The sequence below is a fragment of the Orbicella faveolata genome, unplaced genomic scaffold (assembly GCF_042242905.1).
Source record: "Orbicella faveolata isolate gen_17 unplaced genomic scaffold, um_ofav_v1 contig_47, whole genome shotgun sequence".
NCBI lineage: Eukaryota > Metazoa > Cnidaria > Anthozoa > Scleractinia > Merulinidae > Orbicella > Orbicella faveolata.
The window spans coordinates 6120696-6141689 of NW_028301577.1; the positions used below are offsets into that span (position 1 = coordinate 6120696).

Sequence of the window (20994 nt, forward strand, 5' to 3'; positions counted from 1 at the left end):
AGTAGACGGAATTCTCTCGCTCCCTGTTATCATTGAAAGAAGAAACTTCAATTTAAAGAATATCGATGCATGCTTCGTGGAACGTTTAACTCGCGGTAATCTGAAGCGAGATCTGGATTCGAAACATTGCGGGGTCTGGGACAGCCGAGAGAACTCGTTAATTCTTGGAAAATCCGATTGAACACGAATAATAAATTCCTCAAGGTTCGAGTGGTTTCCGGACATTTCTCGCTCCCCAGACCTCGCAGGCAGATGAACGTGTCTTTAAAATTCAAAACATGGGCGCCACGATGAAATAATGCGTCGCCGGACCTTTTGCTCCTAACAATTCACAATTTTAATCTGACCACGAAAACGCATTCTTCCTTGGCCAGTAAAAATAGAAGTGCTGCCTTGGATGTCAGCATGAAGATTGAAAGACGCTTCCTTAGGTTTTATTCGAAGATTTTTTTTATGGGTGTAAACTCTCAGACTCACTATCAATAAGAATCAAAATAACAAATTATGCTGTAATTTGCGTATTAGACGTTTTACTCCGAGTTCTTTCCCGACCCGACGTTCGCTTTACAGATTCATTCTAGTTTTTGGTTTTATCTTTGGTCCGTGTCTTCTTTCGCTTTCTAGTATGCGCTTTGTCCATTTGATTTCCGCATCTCATTTTATATAATCGACGTGGTGCCCTGACTAGCATGTACATGGCCCGCCTACAAAAGTCTAAATTGATGTTGGATCAACATTATTTTTTACATATACACTGTACCCGACGTAGTCCTTGAGAAAATCGGCATTTTAAAACTTACTGTGAAATCCACTGACTGTACATGTATTTAGAGACTGCAGTTGGCAAGAGATTTACGATCGCATTTTTGGGTTCTAGAATGGTTTCAATATCAAGCATCCGTAAGGCTAAACTCACCTAATTCTGCGGAGAATTCGGAAAGGATCTTGCCTGCCGTAAAACCAGTTTGTTTTATAACACAGATAGATGCAAATGGGGACCTGTGTGACAACAAGCAAGGTTAAACAAACCTTGAAAGGCAGCCGCATAATTTCTCTGGGCTATCAGCTTGGAAGGGAAGGGGAGGAGAAGTCGCCACGCTGTACTGTTGGTATACCACTAAATTAAAACAATATTACAGCAGCAATAGAGGAAACGAATAGAGGAGAATAATTAGTCAAGTTAATTGCTTTCTTTCAATCTCGCGTCGCCCTGTGCAAGCAAGAAATACTAGCGTCTCTACTGTAAGGTCGATTTGATGGGTGTGTTTTTGGTCCATATTGTCGTACATTACATTATACAACGCCAAAACAGTGCATCGATCAGTCTAGAGACCTTACGGGAAACAAAGAAAAGAATAACGCCTTGGACGAGTTAAGCTATTGTCATTATTCAAAACGCGTTCAATTTCGTACACCCCGGCTCCACAGTGGCGAGGTTGATATTTCGAGCCTCAGGCTATCATTTTTTATACTGGCTACTTCTGGCGTTTTTGACACTACCCGGAATCGAACGTATTCACTTCCAGTTTTGTAATTCTTAATTTTTTGCAATAGCTTCGTTTATTCAAGGCAGGACAGTCTATTGAAGTGTCGACGACGGAAAGACTCGTCGATTTTCAATTGTCGTGAATATGTTTCCCCTGAGGCCCGGTTCATACGTCGCATTTCTGCCGTGTCGAATTCAATTCAACGAATTAAATTCGACAGAAATTCGACGTCTGAATCGGTTGCCGCATTTCTGCCGCACGTTCGACTGGTCTTGTCGCATTATCCGACAGAAATGCGACACCGATTCAAACGTCGAATTTCTGCCGTGTCGAATCTAATTCATACATTATGTTAATGTATTGAGCATACGTAAATTTGGTCCCGTCGAAGAGAAAGAAGAAACTTGGCTATTCTCGACCCAATGCAACCTGAAAATATTGTAAAACAAACTGCTGCATTGTCAGCCTTCTCCTTCTCATTCCATTGGCGGACAACTTTTCGGAAAATTAAAGTCCCTCGTCCCTCAGTATCTTCGTCCGCCATATTGAATACTCTGCGTTTAAAGCTTTTTCCGCTGACCGACATACCCGACAGTATTAATTCTGAATTAAATTCGACACAAGTGCGACGTATGAATCGACAGTCACATTTCTGCCGCACTTAATTGAATTGAATTCGACACGGCAGAAATGCGACGTATGAACCGAGCCTGAAAGTTTCAACCCTCAGATTTGCAACTTGGCTTTAAGTAAAATTAGAATCTCTCGGAAACGTATGGTACTTGTAAGGAAGTTTACTGACTTTTTCATACAAAGGGCTTTAGAGAATACATGCATGTAGCTAAAACGAGCTTGAATTTTCCACGAAGAACGGCAAAACGATTAGAAAGCAACGAATTATCAATGCGTGGCTGAACAAAAACATTCTTCTGCGGAAAACTTGTTGTCTTGGTGAAACTAACTTTTTTCTTTATTCTGTCCGAGCAGGGGGCTTTGTTTGTAATCAAGAGCTAGTTACAGGTTTAGGATTAGACAAAGAAAGAGAAAGACATGGAACAAAATTAAGTCTGAGATTTTCCTCCCGGTATAATTAAGCATGAAGGAGATCAAAACTTATTTCACCTGCTATTGTTAAGAGACCCACACAGGGGTGAATGGTAAGGGGGTGGGGGGAGGGGGAGGTGGCGAAACTCAACATGATACTTAGTGGGGAAGGGTAGCAATCGACGGATCAGTCGACTTTATTTTTTTCTTTCTTTTGCTTTTCAAGACATCGTAAATCTCATGACGCCATGGTCCAAAGAAAAGGAAGCAATCTGAAAACACGAGACGTTGATAACGATCAATAAATTTTCTTTTAACAACACTTTGTTTACAAATTTACAATAATTAATAAACTTACTTGCAACACTAGTATTACTAAGATTACAAAAATTACATGATTAAGAACTTGCTACCGAAGGACCGCATTGTAGAGTGCCCACTGTACATATGCATATTACGATTTCAATTACCTCGGGTGAAAATTATACATTGAAAGGGAGTTCATAACGAAAGTGTGTGCTATGAAAACAGAGTTCGCGTTAAGAGCGGCCTGTTGTTTACCACTGCGGTGTGATGCGTTCTAATTTTTGTAAAAGAAGGAAAATGAAAGAAATTCGACGGTGGTATTGTCAGAGTTACAGTTTCAAACTTAGAGCGATTTCGGTGATCGATTAGGGACCTTAGGCAAATATACGACGGCCACGCATGCAAGGACGACGCCTGTTAAAAAGTGTGTTTATATTTTACTTTGGAATTTTGCATTTACTTAGATCTATTCGGTGTGTTTGTCGCGGTATTAAAACTTGCCCCTGCTGAAAATGCTACGAATGCGTTCAGTTCCAAATAGAAATACGAAAAATTAGCCGCAGTGAGTCCCGTTGTCAGAAAACTTGGAAATCGGTCACTTCATGTTGTTGATTTGCAGTGGACGGCAAAGAAATGCACCGAGAATTATAACGCACGTGCACAGCCATTGTTCTGCTCATTAAACCTTCTGTTTGGTGACGTTCCCGTTGCCGTTGCTGTCGTATTTTGCGTTGGCAATACAATGATATATGGCAGAGAAGACGCTTGAGGGAAACGAAAACACCGTGGGATTGCTCTAAAGTCGTGTTTAAACAAAACGCAAACCGAAGGCATAACACCAAACTGAACTTTTTCGAACCAAAAGTGTCAACGAAGAAGCAGGTCAATTTTTCATCGTTTCTAAGAGCAAACATTTGAAAGTTTATTGCCTGTATCTCTGGCCAAATTCTTTTCATCGGACTCATTTAGTCGTCGTTTGCAAGAGCTTTTCTTATTCCATCATCTCATAATCAAAAACATACCTTCTTGTAAAAGTGATGACGAGGCAAATGGCACAAGCGCTATGGTCCGTCAGATAACCCTGTATGTACATTTGGGAGTGAGAAGGTCAAAGAGATAACGCTAATAACTAAACAAACAAAAAATACCGCGAGTGCTTGTTCACGTCTGATCTGATATACACAGTTATCGTGAGACACGATTTTGGGAGAAATTGAAAACCTTATCCGGACGACAAGCCGCTTCTTGATGTTTTATTTAAGAGAAGATGAAGGTTACCAACGTTATTTTTAGATATGGTATCCAGTTCTCCCTCGGATGTTACCACGCGCTTTGCGTAGAAGTTTTCGTGAAGGATGAAAATGCCCGTAAGGCCGCTTGGGAAACCCACGTGTGCAAAATCCGCCGCACAGGATTGGCTATGTCTAGTTCCACCTAGAATTTCTGAAGCGTTGAGAATAATCTATAAATAACTTGAATTAAGGCCTACATGGGAGATTAACCCCTTACTAGTCATCCTCTCTCGACTTTGTCAATAGGTTTGTGCTGAAGTAGAACACAAGTGAAGTTGTCGTTAGGATAATAAGCTACTCACGGCGTCCTCAATGCAGTTCTGGTTACAGTCTCTGCGATGGTCAAACCGGTTGAACGGGTTGATAAATAAGATCTTGTTCTAATTCCCAGGTTTCCTCGGCCTCCTCCATTTCCATTCGTAATCCCAGATCGTGCTTCTTTGTCAGGTATGCAAGATACGAGTTTTCACTTATTGTCATTTTTTCACAAATAGTCTGCAATCCTTTCGCCAAGTCAGTTCTAATGGAATAGCCTCTAACACGCTTTCCTGCATACATTGTTTGTAAGTTTGAAGGATGTAGCTTGACTAGAAGACGCTCAGTTAATTTTTCTTATTTTCCATACATTTGTCTGTAAATTTGGCTGGGTAGACGCGGTTCGCGGGAAAAAACTCACAGACAAAATGTAGAAAGGAAAATTCGAAAAATTAACTGAGCGTCTTCTAGCTAAGCTACATCCTTCAAACTTGATGAATACAATCTTCTACCTAGTATTTTAACGTTGCGATTCACACTAATTCGGTTGTGTAAAATTCGTTTGCGGGAAAAGTTATTTGTCATCGGATTCCCATACAAACACTGTAATTTCTGACCGCTTTGCCTACCAGTCAAGATGGAGTCGAAAATCATGATAAGGTCTAACAAAAGCAAGGAAGGTGGACAGTAGAGTTGATCGCGGCATCGTCTGCTCTCTGCACTTTGATAGGGGGGGGGGGGGGGAGCTGAATTAATACGTTTTTGACTCAAAACGAAACTAAATCAGCTTCTTTTTAGCTTAAGCTTAAATAAACATGGCTACCTACTGGAAATCAAAGAAAAGGTCTGTAATTCACTTCTGCGATCAGTTCACCCTCGTAAAGCAGTAAAACTTCACAAACGCTTTTCCTACAACGTAAGGTGTTCAGACCACGATCCATGTTCAGAGTAATAAAAACCTCAAGGCGAGTCATTCTTTTCAAGGTAGTTGTCGAAGACATCTTGATATCGTTCGTTGTTTCGATCCGGAATCGGTCACCACTAGTTATCCTAGATCCGCGCCTGACCCGTACGCTTAAGAGGGTTCCCAATAGGTTTGGCGGGATGCGGGATTTGGCTTTTATCGCCGTGATATTCGGGATTTGAGCTGAAAATAGGGGTGGGAAGCGGAAATTACAATTACGAGCGGGAGCGGGATTTCGTGTTTTTATGGGGTTGGGATGCGGGATTCGCAAGGGGAACAGAGCGGGATGCGGGATTTCAATTCTTACGTGACCTCATAAATTGACCAGCGCAAAAGCCGCAAGTTGGGCAGAAATGAACCTTTCGTGCGTACAGCTGTGTCAGGTTTCAAGTAATGAGTAGCAACGGCTCTGTACCCTGTCAGGTTCGGTCAAACGCATCCATTATCGCTTGACTAAGTTAGTATCATGAGACTGTATGAAGTCTTTGAGTCCTATTGCGATCCTCTGACATCAATGACATCTATCCATTTCCCACATCTTCGACGCTTGCGAATGTAATCTTGACCTTCCCCCCGCCCCCCGTCCTTTCTAGTTTTTCTAGTCTTTCGACCTTGTCTAGAGCGCTTGTCTTGGCCAGGATGGCCACATTGGATGGCGGTGATAGTGATTTACCGAACGAAGTATGAGACATAATAAATTGCGTCGCCACATATTACGAAAAGGATGTGCGAGCGGGAATGTCTTCATTCGGAAGAAAAGTTCTGAGCCCAGATTTCAAGGAAAGTGAAGACGCTGAAAGCTTTAAAAGAAACTGTCAGGTGTGTTTACGGGCCATCCCTTGAATATGGTAATGAAAAATCATTACATTTCACTGTTACGTAGACAAAAGAAAACAAAACAGTAAACAGTTTAGAGAAGGAAACGTTATAATCATTTGTGCTTACTTATCTGCTACCTATTGCATATTTTTGTGATCTTTTATGCGATATCTATTTTTTAAAAGTTTCTGTGTTAATAATTAATTAATTAATAATTTAAAAAATTAATAATTAACGCAGAAACGTCTTTGAAAAGTAGGCGGGATCGGGATTTCCAGGCAAAAAAGGGCGGGATGGTGGGATTAACAGGAAAAAATGGGCGGGAAAGCTGGATCTGAGAACCCTATTGTGGACCCTCTATAAACGATGTACAAGATACCTGCCGACCATTGGGCGTTGTTAAAATATGTTTCTCTAGTTGAGTAGTTGGCGAGATTGAATTAAAAAATTCTTCTGGTCATAAAACATGTTTTCTTGATCTTTATTGTTACCTTGGAGGAGGCTCAATGGCGGTTGTCAACTTAGCCCGCGTAGCAGACGTTTCCTTTTCTTTTTCAGGCAGAGAGATCGAACAAGTGAGGGACCAAGCGGGCGAGCGAAGGAGCGCGGATATTGTCAACTTTTCCCGGGTCGACCCAACTTCAGTTCTGGATTTGCCTTTGTTTAGGTCTTCCCGGGATGGTTTACGTTCCTTTTAATAACACAGCGGAAAACAAGGCATCGAGGAAGCGTTATGTGAAGCACTACATGGAGCGTTGGTGATACGTTATTTGAAGCGCAATATGAAGCGTTATGTGAAGCGCTGTGTGAAGCGTTATGTGATGCGTTATTTGAAGCGCTATATGAAGCGTTATGTGAAGCGCTGTGTGATTCCAAATTCGCGCGCTGATTGGACAATTGACTGTTTTGATCGTGAAACAAATAAGTGGCATAAGTGGCATCGAGCCGGACTGATCGCAGTCTCAGGTTTAGAGAAAGAGACAGAACAAAATTTAAAGTCTGAAATTTCCTCTCTCCGAATAACAAATGCTTAGTAATTTTTACTAATTTTGTGCGCCTTTTTTACCTCATTTTCACAAGTTTCTTTTACAGGACCCCTCTGGTAACAGTGTCTAATACACTGATGGGTCATCCTCTTAAAATATTCGTTATTATTATTATTGTTATTATTATTATTATTATTGTTATTATTACTATTATTATTGCTATTATTATTACTATTATTATTGTTCTTTGGCCACTTCAATTTAACAAGAAATAAAATGCAAACAGCGGCAACAAACATAACACATGAACTACGCATGGTTTGGAACAACAAGACGTCGTCTTAAATCTTGTGTTAATAAATTTTTTGGTTTCGTCAATCTTAGGTTGATTTTTCAGAACACTTGCCGAGTTAAGTCCTTTTTTCCTTACAAAGATCGTTTAAATCGCTCGCAAAAATCTAAAGTCGTATACAAAGCCAGCTGCTGGGATTATGACGCTTTCTATATCGGCAAAACAAAGCGACGACTGCATGACAGAAAGGTCGAGCATTTTAAAGCCCTTACGCAAGTGGGTCACAATTCCGCTGTTACTGATCACGCAATCTCCACCGGCCATAACATCAAATGGGACTATTTCGAGGTCTTAGCTAGTGGACAATGTGATTTACGTTGTAAAATAAAAGAAACATTGTTTATACGAGACTTAAAACGAACACTTAATGACAATGCTAGCAGTGAAAAGCTGTCACTTTATTAGCTATCACCTTTTGTTTTCGTTATTGTTTAGTTAGTTACCAGTAACTCGCTTTGTATTTTTAAGTTTTAAATCTTTCGTTTTTTTGTAACCACCACTTCTGAAGATGCGTGCTGTAGTATGCGAAACGTCAAGAAAATTTTAGATTGTTGTTCCAAACCATGCATAGTTCATGTGTTATGTTTGTTGCCGCTGTTTGCATTTTATTTCTTCTTCTTCTTCTTCTTCTTCTTATTATTATTATTATTATTATTATTATCGTTATTATTATTATTTATGACGATTTCAATTATACCCCAGGTTAAAATTCTGCATCGAAAGAAAGTTCCTGGCGAAGGTTTGTGTTATGAAAAGGCGTGGTGGTTTTTAATTTTTGTCCCTAATAGCGTAGTAATAGCGTTTTTTCCTCCTCTTGTTTTCCTTTCTTTTTATATGTGCATTTCTGCCATCTTGCTGACCTGTAATTTGCTTTCATTTAACGGTGATGTCAGCTGGCTGCATGGCCCCGCTAGTTTCTATGGTTATTCCAGGTAGCCAATACTCTAATTTTATTATGTATATTTTCTGCAATTCGTAGACGAGAGAGATAGTACAATTAAAGATTGTTGTTGTTGTTGTTGTGCAAGAGCGAAAACGCATAAAGGGGCCAGATTCAACGATCGTATCGTCAGAGTTGCAGTTATAAATATGACAAAAATTACAGTAAAACTGACTTTTTAGGATTGAATTTCAAACTTGGAATGATTTCGGTGATTGAACTTGTTTCAGTTTTCCTCATCCGATTGTTTTTTTTTTTTTTCCACAATACAATTGCAATGACTTATAGTACATAAGACACTGAAGGGAAATCGAAACACCGTGGAATTGCTTGAACTGTTTCGAGCTCAACCACGCGCAACGTAAGGTGGTGTTACATCTCGCTAAGTTAATTTCCATTGTCATTCGCTAGAACAATGTTCTTCGCCCATATGAAGTGCTGCTCAATCGTTTTGTTCAAAACTGTATGACATAAGTGTATTATTTATCCCGCCAAGTCTAGCTTTAAAAATCATTTCTTTCTCGCTTTGAAACTGCTTACGCTAAAATTACTTCGAATTCCCCGATATATTTTTTACCATAAATACCCTAGTTTTGTCTCGTACTGTATGTTGTTGTCACATGCCACGTTTCATTAATAAGATTCCCCAGTCTGTCCAATCATGGTGAATCGTTTTCAACCATAGTTACTTTTTTTTGAAAAGAGTGAACTAACAAGCTAAAGCTGTCATTTACATTTCGTCTCTGTCATTGTAAGCCCACCGTCGGGTATCGTTTTCAGTCAAAAACTTTAAAATTCAACTGTCCCCATTTCAAAGTACAGAGCGTATGCAGACGATGTCTCGATCAACCCTATTGTCCACCTTCCTAGCTTTTGTAGCTTTGGTGTCTACATTGTTACTTCTCGTCCACTTGGCGGATGAAAAGTCGTTCGCTCAATATTCAAAAGGTGCAATACCAATAGGTGTCACGGATGTCAGGTTAGAGTGAAGTTTGGAAAAAATAAGAGTAATTATATCATAAATTTGTCGTTCGACCGTCACCTCTTTCAACTTTTGCCATCTTTTGTTTCTTCCTAAAAATTTTTTTAGATAAGTTTTGTACCTTAGTATAGCAGCTGTATTTCTCTAGAAAGGTAATCTTGCACCTTGACGTAGCAGAACAGACTTAACCCTGACATGTGACATATAACTCTTTCAATCGATGAATCTATAAGAGGTGATGTCCGGTCAAATTTCGTACACAGCTTTATTTTAAGCTATTTGTAGAACTAAAATTCTTCTTTCCCGAAGTTAAAATGCTGGGATGGAACAGCTCTTGTTTTCATTTCACATCAATGTTCAAACCTCGTTTAATTAATTCAAGTAAAATGTTAACTGTTTGACTTGAGATTACAGAGCTGTCCAATCAGTCAACATATCGACTTTTAGCACTTCAGTTCAGCGGCTTTGGCGTAGCAAGCTTGTTGTCCTTAAGGAAGGTTTCAGGCATCAGTTTCAAAAACTTTTTTAAGCACTTCGACTTTAATAGATCAATACTTCTATTCTTTTCAGCTAAGGCTTCACGAATGGCATCAAACAAATGGCCAATCATTCGTGAAAAAACAGTGACTATTTTCTGGACATGTTCCCATGGAAACGATCTGACCTGTTGAAAACACCCTTGATTTTAGCTTTATTGGTGCTTTCAATTCAAAAACGAGCCCGGTGACGTACTGGCAGATTAGCGAATTAGTTCAAGTGCAGTGCAGATAACTTAATGGAACAGACATATCCCAGCAACGCTCTTCGTTTCCCTCTGTTCTGTTCTTTTTTCTTGATAATTCCCCCAAGTGTGAAAAGGCCGTGAATCCTGGCCCTCTTGTAAAATGCACACATCGAGGTTATTTCGGGCAGCCATGTACTCTCTTTATTTTAACTTATTTTTGTTCATCTAACTCTAATTTCTATGTTGAGTACAAATAAAGTTGTTGTATCGAGGGAGACATACCTCGAAAAAAAAATAAGGGATACAACAATTATCAAATTGCCCTTTGGGTGATAATTAATATTTACGTCGATGATCGCAATCAAAATGTCACTCTCTAGTGTCATTTGGTGCATTTTGGAATGACTCAGATATACAATTTTACACCAGCTGTAAACATTTTGAAGCCAACCTTTTACGTTCCAACGTTAGCATAAAACTTACACCCATTGACACTAAAGCACTGCTTCTTTTCCCCTGTAAACCATCTTGACAACCAAGTTGAAGCTAGATAAATTATGAAGCCAAAAAAGCAGATCATACGACAAAGGAATATTCTCTGAATACTGACTGAATTTTGTATTTTCTTTTATTATTATTTATAACAGGTTGGAAGCCAACAATGCCAATACAGAATTGGTTTATCCTGAAGTAACTTCGACTCCAAGGAAGTGTTCGCCGGAAAAACACATCCTTTTTCTTAAAACGCATAAAACTGGCTCGAGCACAATAACAAATATTTTCTTTCGCTACGGGGATTTGAGAAATCTTTCTTTTGTCCTCTCAGACGCTACACTGTTAGGATGGCCAAAAAGATTTCAGGTTAAGTTTCCGCGTCTTTTACAAAGCAAGGCACCAAATATTTTGTGCAGTCACGCACGATTTAATCAGAAACCAATGAATTGGCTCTTCCCTAAACAAACCAGCAAGTATCTAACGATTCTTCGAAACCCTGTGGACAATTTTGAGTCTGTGTTCAGGTACATGAAGGTAGGATATCGTCTTGGTGTGGGAAATGGTCCAGATTCTGTGCAAACATTCCTTAAGAATGGAGTTTCATTTAGCAAATTCAAGAGTGTAAAGGCGTCGCCTCTCGTCAGAAATCCTCTTCTGTATGATTTGGGTTTGAGCTTCAAGTATTATCAAAATCTCACTGCTGTTAACGAGTACATTCAGTTTCTGGACAAAGAGTTTGACTTGGTTATGATAATGGATTACTTTGATGAATCATTGGTGTTGATGAAGCGACTTCTTTGCTGGCAAATGGAGGACATTTTGTATTTAAAATTGAACGAGCGACAAGACAAAGAAAAGAACACAGTACTAACCGACGATGTTAGAGAAAACGTGAAAAGATGGAACAAAGCCGATGTTCTGTTGTTTGAGTATTTTAACAAATCATTTTGGAAAAAGATTGAAAACGAAGGTGAAAGCTTTTACAAAGAGTTGACCATTTTTCGTGAGAGGAAAAGCGACATGAAACGAGCATGCGTAACAAATGAAACCCGCTTACAAACAGTGTATGCGGGAAAACTTGTTAAAGGCTATTCCATTAGAACTGACTTGGCGAAAGGATTGCAGACTATTTGTAAAAAAATGACAATAAGTGAAAACTCGTATCTTGCATACTTGAGAAAGAAGCACGACCAGGGATTACAAATGGACAAGGAGGAGGACAACGAAACCTGGGATCTCGAACAAGATCTTGTTTATGAACCCGTCCAACCGGTTTGAAAATAACACAGACTGTATACAGTTGACAAAGTGACGTCAGGTTTTCATGCGCCTGTCCTGTTATTGATCATGACATCAGATTGTTTAAGTAGTACTTCAATGTTAAATAAATGCGCTTTATACCATGGAAAATTTGTTTACTGTTGTTTTCACGATAGATAGAACAATGTTTTCCTCATGATCAGTCGCATTACGTGCTAGTGTAGCAAGCAGAAAAATGCGTATAAGATGTGGATCGCGTGAAACGTGATCAACGGTCGCGAATCGCGAAAGAGGAGCGCGAGCGAGAAGTTCGGACGAGACGCGCGAGCGCGGAACGCGCGGAGCACCTTTGACAAACCTTTGGCCTGCGTCACAGCCATCTTCGACCACGTCTTTAGCAAACCTTTGACTTGAATCGCAGACAAATTTGATTACACTTTTGACCCGCCTTTGACAGTGCGGAAAGGCATATCAAAGGATCACCTTTAACCCTAAAAACACAGGCGTTCACAGGTGAGTAAAAACGGCCTTTCACGCCTTTGATTTGGTGGTAAAGGTTTATTCACAGATGATCTTTGATTCGCGTCGCAGATCGTCAAAAGCGTGCAAAGGCGACCTTTACAAAACCTTTAACAACACATTTGACGCGCGGTAAAGGCGATTTTTCGTGCCGTGCCTCTATAAACGATGTAAAAGAGACCCGCCGACCATTGGGCGTTGTGAAAATATGTTTCTCTAGCTGAGTAGTTGGCGAGATTGAATTAAAAAATTCTTCTGGTCATAAAACATGTTTTCTTGATCTTTATTGTTACCTTGGAGGAGGCTCAATGGCGGTTGTCAACTTAGCCCGCGTAGCAGACGTTTCCTTTTCTTTTTCAGGCAGAGAGATCGAACAAGTGAGGGACCAAGCGGGCGAGCGAAGGAGCGCGGATATTGTCAACTTTTCCCGAGTCGACCCAACTTCAGTTCTGGATTTGCCTTTGTTTAGGTCTTCCCGGGATGGTTTACGTTCCTTTTAATAACACAGCGGAAAACAAGGCATCGAGGAAGCGTTATGTGAAGCACTACATGGAGCGTTGGTGACACGTTATTTGAAGCGCAATATGAAGCGTTATGTGAAGCGCTGTGTGAAGCGTTATGTGATGCGTTATTTGAAGCGCTATATGAAGCGTTATGTGAAGTGCTATGTGATTCCAAATTCGCGCGCTGATTGGACAATTGACTGTTTTGATCGTGAAACAAATAAGTGGCATAAGTGGCATCGAGCCGGACTGATCGCAGGCTCAGGTTTAGAGAAAGAGACAGAACAAAATTTAAAGTCTGAAATTTCCTCTCTCCGAATAAGAAACAAATGCTTAGTGATTTTTACTAATTTTGTACGCCTTTTTTACCTCATTTTCACAAGTTTCTTTTACAGGACCCCTCTGATAACAGTGTGTAATACACTGATGGGTCTAGAAAATGTTTAAGCAAGCAACCGGAACGATAATCCTGCTCGTATACGTTGGATCAAGAGTGATCTAATCGGCTTTACATATAAAATGAAGAATACAAAAGCAAAACCCGACACAACGTAGAATGATTTTTTTGAAGGTATTGCGTATTTCCGGTATTACGTAAATATCGACTGATGGGTCATCCTCTTAAAATATTCGTTATTATTATTATTGTTATTATTATTATTATTATTGCTATTATTATTGTCATTGTTATTGTTATTGTTATTGTTATTGTTATTATCGTTATTATTATTATTTATGACGATTTCAAGGCTCAGGTTAAAATTCTGCATCGAAAGAAAGTTCCCGGCGAAGGTTTGTGTCATGAAAAGGCGTGGTGGTGTTTAATTTTTGTCCCTGATAACGTAGTAATAGCGTTTTTTCCTCCTCTTCTTTTCCTTTCTTTTTATATGTGCATGTCTGCCATCTTGCTGACCTGTAATTCATTTTCATTTGACGCTGATGTCAGCTGGCTGCATGGCCCCGCTAGTCCCTATGGTTATTCCAGGTAGCCAGTACTCTAATTTTATTATGTATATTTTCTGCAATTCGTAGACGAGAGAGATAGTACAAATAAAGATTGTTGTTGTTGTTGTTGTTGTGCAAGAGAGAAAACGCATAAAGGGGCCAGATTCAACGATCGTATCGTCAGAGTTGCAGTTATAAATATGACAAAAATTACAGTAAAACTGACTCTTTAGGTTTGAATTTCAAACTTGGAATGATTTCGGTGATTGAACTTGTTTCAGTTTTCCTCATCCGATTGTTTTTTTTTTTCCACAATACAATTGCAATGACTTATACTACGTAAGACACTGAAGGGAAATTGAAACACCGTGGAATTGCTTGAACTGTTTCGAGCTCAACGACACGCAACGTAAGGTGGTGTTACATCTCGCTAAGTTAATTTCCATACCAAGCCTTGACATATTTTCTCAGTTCGCAATGATAAAAAGCTTACAGTACTTGTGCTTCAGGGTCACCAAGGCAACTTGTCATTCTCTAGAACAATTTTCTTCGCCCATATGAAGTGCTGCTTGATCGTTTTGTTCAAAACTGTATGACATCAGTGTATTATTTGATCCGCTAAGTCTAGCTTTAAAAATCATTTCTTTCTCGCTTTGAAACTGCTTACGCTAAAATTACTTCGAATTCCCCGATATATTTTTTACCATAAATACCCTAGTTTTGTCTCGTACTGTATGTTGTTGTCACATGCCACGTTTCATTAATAAGATTCCCCAGTCTGTCCAATCATGGTGAATCGTTTTCAACCATAGTTACTTTTTTTTGAAAAGAGTGAACTAACAAGCTAAAGCTGTCATTTACATTTCGTCTCTGTCATTGTAAGCCCACCGTCGGGTATCGTTTTCAGTCAAAAACTTTAAAATTCAACTGTCCCCATTTCAAACTACAGAGCGCATGCAGACGATGTCTCGATCAACCCTATTGTTCACCTTCCTAGCTTTTGTAGCTTTGGTGTCTACATTGTTTCTTCTCGTCCACTTGGCGGATGAAAAGTCGTTCGCTCAATATTCAAAAGGTGCATTACCAAAAGGTGTTACGGATGTCAGGTTAGAGTGAAGTTTGGAAAAAGTAAGAGTAATTATATCATAAATTTGTCGTTCGGCCGTCACCTCTTTCAACTTTTGCCATCTTTTGTTTCTTCCTAAAAATTTTTTTAGATAAGTTTTGTACCTTAGTATAGCAGCTGTATTTCTCTAGAAAGGTAATCTTGCACCTTGACGTAGCAGAACAGACTTAACCCTGACATGTGACATATAACTCTTTCAATCGATGAATCTATAAGAGGTGATGTCCGGTCAAATTTCGTACATAGCTTTATTTTAAGCTATTTGTTCGTTCCCGAAGTTAAAATGTTGGGATGGAACAGCTCTTGTTTTCATTTCACATCAATGTTCAAACCTCGTTTAATTAATTCAAGTAAAATGTTAACTGTTTGACTTGAGATTACAGAGCTGTCCAATCAGTCAACATATCGACTTTTAGCACTTCAGTTCAGCGGCTTTGGCGTAGCAAGCTTGTTGTCCTTAAGGGAGGTTTCAGGCATCAGTTTCAAAAACTTTTTTTGAGCACTTCGACTTTAATAGATCAATACTTCTATTCTTTTCAGCTAAGGCTTCACAAATAGCATCAAACAAATGGCCAATCATTAGTGAAAAAACAGTGACTATTTTCTGGACATGTTCCCATGGAAACGATCTGACCTGTTGAAAACACCCTTAATTTTAGCTTTATTGGTACTTTCAACTCAAAAACGAGCCCGGTGACGTACTGGCAGATTAGCGAATAAGTTCAAGTGCAGTGTAGATAACGTAATGGAACAGACATATCCCAGCAACGCTCTTCGTTTCCCTCTGTTCTGTTCTTTTTTCTTGATAATTCCCCCAAGTGTGAAAAGGCCGTGAATCCTGGCCCTCTTGTAAAATGCACACATCGAGGTTATTTCGGGCAGCCATGTACTCTCTTTATTTTAACTTATTTTTGTTCATCTAACTCTAATTTCTATGTTGAGTACAAATAAAGTTGTTGTTGTATCGAGGGAGACATACCTCGAAAAAAAAATAAGGGATACAACAATTATCAAATTGCCCTTTGGGTGATAATTAATATTTATGTCGATAATCGCAATCAAAATGTCACTCTCTAGTGTCATTTGGTGCATTTTGGAATGACTCAGATATGCAATTTTACACCAGCTGTAAACATTTTGAAGCCAACCTTTTACGTTCCAATGGTAGTATAAAACTTACACCCATTGACACTAAGGCACTGCTTCTTTTCCCCTGTAAACCATCTTGACAGCCAAGTGGAAGCTAGATAAATTATGAAGCAAAAAAAGCAGATCATACGACCAAGGAATATTCTCTGAATACTGACTGAATTTTGTATTTTCTTTTATTATTATTTATAACAGGTTAGAAGCCAACAATGCCAATACAGAATTGGTTTATCCTGAAGTAACTTCGACTCCAAGGAAGTGTTCGCCGGAAAAACACATCCTTTTTCTTAAAACGCATAAAACTGGCTCGAGCACAATAACAAATATTTTCTTTCGCTACGGGGATTTGAGAAATCTTTCTTTTGTCCTCTCAGACGCTACACTGTTAGGATGGCCAAAAAGATTTCAGGTTAAGTTTCCGCGTCTTTTACAAAGCAAGGCACCAAATATTTTGTGCAGTCACGCACGATTTAATCAGAAACCAATGAATTGGCTCTTCCCTAAACAAACCAGCAAGTATCTAACGATTCTTCGAAACCCTGTGGACAATTTTGAGTCTGTGTTCAGGTACATGAAGGTAGGATATCGTCTTGGTGTGGGAAATGGTCCAGATTCTGTGCAAACATTCCTTAAGAATGGAGTTTCATTTAGCAAATTCAAGAGTGTAAAGGCGTCGCCTCTCGTCAGAAATCCTCTTCTGTATGATTTGGGTTTGAGCTTCAAGTATTATCAAAATCTCACTGCTGTTAACGAGTACATTCAGTTTCTGGACAAAGAGTTTGACTTGGTTATGATAATGGATTACTTTGATGAATCATTGGTGTTGATGAAGCGACTTCTTTGCTGGCAAATGGAGGACATTTTGTATTTAAAATTGAACGAGCGACAAGACAAAGAAAAGAACACAGTACTAACCGACGATGTTAGAGAAAACGTGAAAAGATGGAACAAAGCCGATGTTCTGTTGTTTGAGTATTTTAACAAATCATTTTGGAAAAAGATTGAAAACGAAGGTGAAAGCTTTTACAAAGAGTTGACCATTTTTCGTGAGAGGAAAAGCGACATGAAACGAGCATGCGTAACAAATGAAACCCGCTTACAAACAGTGTATGCGGGAAAACTTGTTAAAGGCTATTCCATTAGAACTGACTTGGCGAAAGGATTGCAGACTATTTGTGAAAAAATGACAATAAGTGAAAACTCGTATCTTGCATACTTGAGAAAGAAGCACGACCAGGGATTACAAATGGAAAAGGAGGAGGACAACAAAACCTGGGATCTAGAACAAGATCTTGTTTATGAACCCGTCCAACCGGTTTGAAAATCACACAGACTGTATACAGTTGACAAAGTGACGTCAGGTTTTCATGCGCCTGTCCTGTTATTGATCATGACATTGTTTAAGTAGCTGCGGATCAATAACAGGACAGACGCATGAAGAACTGACGTCAATTTGTTTTTTACGAGAACAAATTTTCATATTGTCTGCTCTCGTTCGTTGACGCATCGCATAAATTATAAATTCATGTGTCTGTCCGCTTAATGACGATGAAAATTAGCCGAAGAGCGCGCGAGAATGTCTGCAGTTATTGTAAAAAACCAAAATATTCGAGACGCCATGAGCGGTCTAATTAGCCCAACGACTTATAACTTCTTCTTCAACACAACTATCTTGTAATGCAATAAGAGTTGATCCTCCACATAGGCATTATTCTTAATGTAATTAATCATTCCTTTGGAAGATATTTTTAGATAACTACCGGTATTGGAAATACAAAGGGTCTGTATAAATAAAAGGTATTGGACTTTATTGTAGAAATAGCCAATCTTCACGTGGAGAACCAAAGCGGCTTTACACGCGTTTTCATCTTCCACGAAAACATCCAAGCAACACGCACGCGGTAACATCCGCTCTTGGATTAAACATGTAGATGTATATGTTGCTTGCTACTCGGATTAGATTTTCAAGCTCTCCCAAGTTAACCGTCAAGAAGAGCACGCGGTATTTTTTGTTGGTTATATTTAGCCATTAGCATTCTCTAAGTTTTGTTCAGAGCAGCAGATGCTGAGTACCATCACTGGTACAAGAAGTGCTCCTAGTACACCAAGAACAAGCAGTTTTTTTTTTTAGCGATTTTTACAAGATAGGACGACAGAAATTGTCAAGCGTTGCAATTGCAACTGTTTCAAATACTCTTTTTCGTTTGAATCGTCTGGCGAGTGGAACGACTGGTTTGCAAATTATGTTGTAGAGGCCGCAACCTGAAGCTGTTTAAGAAAGCTCTGAAATCATTCTTACGTACTTTATAATTTAAATATTAAATTGTTAGCACTTATTTGTATATGTAATGGCAACTTTAGCATCCGCTTATTAATGCATATTTTATTTTAGGGAGTTTTTTTTTTTTACGCCTCTTTAAACTCCCATTCATGGTGGTCTTTTTGGTATTCTATTTTAGTTTGAACCCCCTACGGTATATGTATGTATGTAATGTCTGCCATGCTTGTTTAATTCAATAAATTTACTGACTTGTTGCTCTCCAAAATCGATATCATGGTTATGCCCACTACACAAGATTTCTCTCTCATTGCACGCTCTAGGAAATGTTGGGGGGGGGGGGGGTCGTGAGGCGGGGGGCGGGGGTGTTCAAACCCCTCGGCGCGTACGTATAGGACGCATGTTGCGGGGACAGTACGCGAGCTGGTGGACACGAGGCAAACATTGGCTTTTTTTTCTATGTTGCAGCGAGGACATTTTGCAAGAGCAGTGCACACAATGCGGCATTGAAAAATAGAGGTCATTTTGTCCCTGCTTTATGACGCCCGAATTCAAATCAGCTGAATTTCATGCTTGTTGAGGGACAAAATTTTGCCCCCGCAGCAGAATTTTTCGCAAAAACGGGCATGCCACACGAAGAACACTGTGGCTGCAATATTTCCTCGCTATATGTTCCCGAAGCATACCCCTTCGTGTGCCAACCTTTACTCAATCTGGCCATAGTTAACAGTGGGAATAGTTATGAAACCTGGCAAAGTTTTTTGTTGAATGTTTTTGTTGGCTCTTTTGGGGGTTGACCCTGTACAAAACCTGTGTGCTCATACAACTAACCAATAGAAGCATTGCAACTATGTTTTTCATGCATAGTCCACGAACATAAAACAAAAGTTGTGCAGGGTCAAAGACCTTCCAACATAAATCTTAGCCATCAACAGTCTTTTTCCTCGACCGAAACAGCAGGATGAAACCGACCGTCCATCATATGGAGTAAAGTACACAATTGTACGGGTCCGCAAATGATCCCAGGACCGCAAATGATCCCCAAATTGAACCGCAAATGATCCCGGACCGAAAATGATCCCAATATTGGACCGCAAATGATCCCGATCAAAAAATAAGGAATGGCATGGATTTATATCAGAGGAAGGTGAGAACATGTGCAAAAATTATGAACTAAAAAACATGTTTTATCATTTTACAAAAAAATATTCCACAGTTGCTGTTTTGTTCTTCGAAGGGTACAGATCATTTTCACTGTCACGCAATAAAAAAAATAATAGATCGAAACCAACCAATGGAAAAAGCTAAGAAATTGTGATGTACACTATAGAAGATAACTAAATAAGACATTTCTCCAAGTTCTAGGCCTGTGAATTTCCCCAAACATCAGATATTCGTCGTAAATGTTTCCTAGAAATTTACAGAGCCCAGTAAGAAAACGCCATGTTGGTGTACATCCGTGGTACACCAATATGGCGGCCGGAATATAGTGTAAACATCTGGAACTTACTTTGGCTTTCTAGGCGACTGATTACCAGTATTAAACAAACAGGCATTTACATAAGCACTTTTCCTAATGCTCTAACTTCTAAAAGGCTCAAAATCATGAGATAAGTATATATTTTTCAACAAATTCAATCGTAGCCTTATGTCACGCAAACTCCATAACCCTAAAATTCAAAATGCTCTAGTTTCCAAACGAAGCACGCTAATTGTAAACAGATATAAATGTACCGCCTCTTATGCTTGATGAGGATAAAAGCACGTCACGTGAAGACGACCTATTGAATTAGAAGTCTTAGAAAAACACATACTTGTAAACATTCTCGAAATCCCGGTGGCGATAGCATCAAACATTTATCAAGCAGCTAATTGTCAAAACGAAGTGGAAGCCTTGGCCTTGCTTGGTCATGAAGCTGAACTTCATAACTATAGCTTGGAATTTTGGTTTCTTAAAATACTCAAGTAGTCATTTCCGAGGAATTAAAGGGAAAATACGACCAACGAAAAATTACAAAATAAATTTGTTCCAATTTCCAGTGCTACACACTAGGTGTTTTACAGAGTGATGAAGCGTTGTAGGCTTGTGGGTCTACTCAGGTGACAGCGTCTTCTGTAATAGTTGCTTCATGGTTAGATTTTAGTTTAAAACTTTAGACGAGGAGCGTTAATGGCTGATAAAATGTGATTTAACCATAACACCGAAATATCAATGTTTAACAAAGGAAGATATAATCATAATTTTACTGAGAATTGCAAAGAAATGCAAGCCAAGTCGTGTTTTGATGATTGAGTGGTGATATTCATAACATCGTAGTTAGCAACAAACTTTAGTCGAAAGTATGAAAAACAAGCAAGTTGTAAACCATTATAATTATAAGATGGCTTTAATAAAAACATCGGTATTCACGTACGCCAATTCCCTATCCACACCATTCCACTATCCATTCCATTCTTAATTTTTTAGTCGGGATCATTTGCGGTCCCTATCGGGGGTCATTTCCGGTCCGGGATCATTTGCGGTCCTGGGATCATTTGCGGACCCGTACAGACTCAATTGCAGTCAGT

The 20994-nt window shown here is 39.2% G+C and overlaps 2 protein-coding genes across 2 annotated transcripts; both read left to right on the plus strand.

Annotated features, from left to right (window-relative positions):
• The first annotated feature begins 11009 nt into the window (after positions 1–11009).
• LOC110052021 (galactosylceramide sulfotransferase-like) lies at positions 11010–12056 on the plus strand. The gene has a single exon (XM_020758139.2). It carries the CDS (start codon positions 11088–11090, stop codon positions 11922–11924), a length of 837 nt encoding a protein of 278 aa, XP_020613798.2. The 5' UTR covers positions 11010–11087; the 3' UTR covers positions 11925–12056.
• Positions 12057–16554: 4498 nt separating this feature from the next.
• Positions 16555–18694, plus strand: LOC149096929 (galactosylceramide sulfotransferase-like). The gene has a single exon (XM_089279916.1). It carries the CDS (start codon positions 16633–16635, stop codon positions 17467–17469), a length of 837 nt encoding a protein of 278 aa, XP_089136042.1. The 5' UTR covers positions 16555–16632; the 3' UTR covers positions 17470–18694.
• Positions 18695–20994: the final 2300 nt, after the last annotated feature.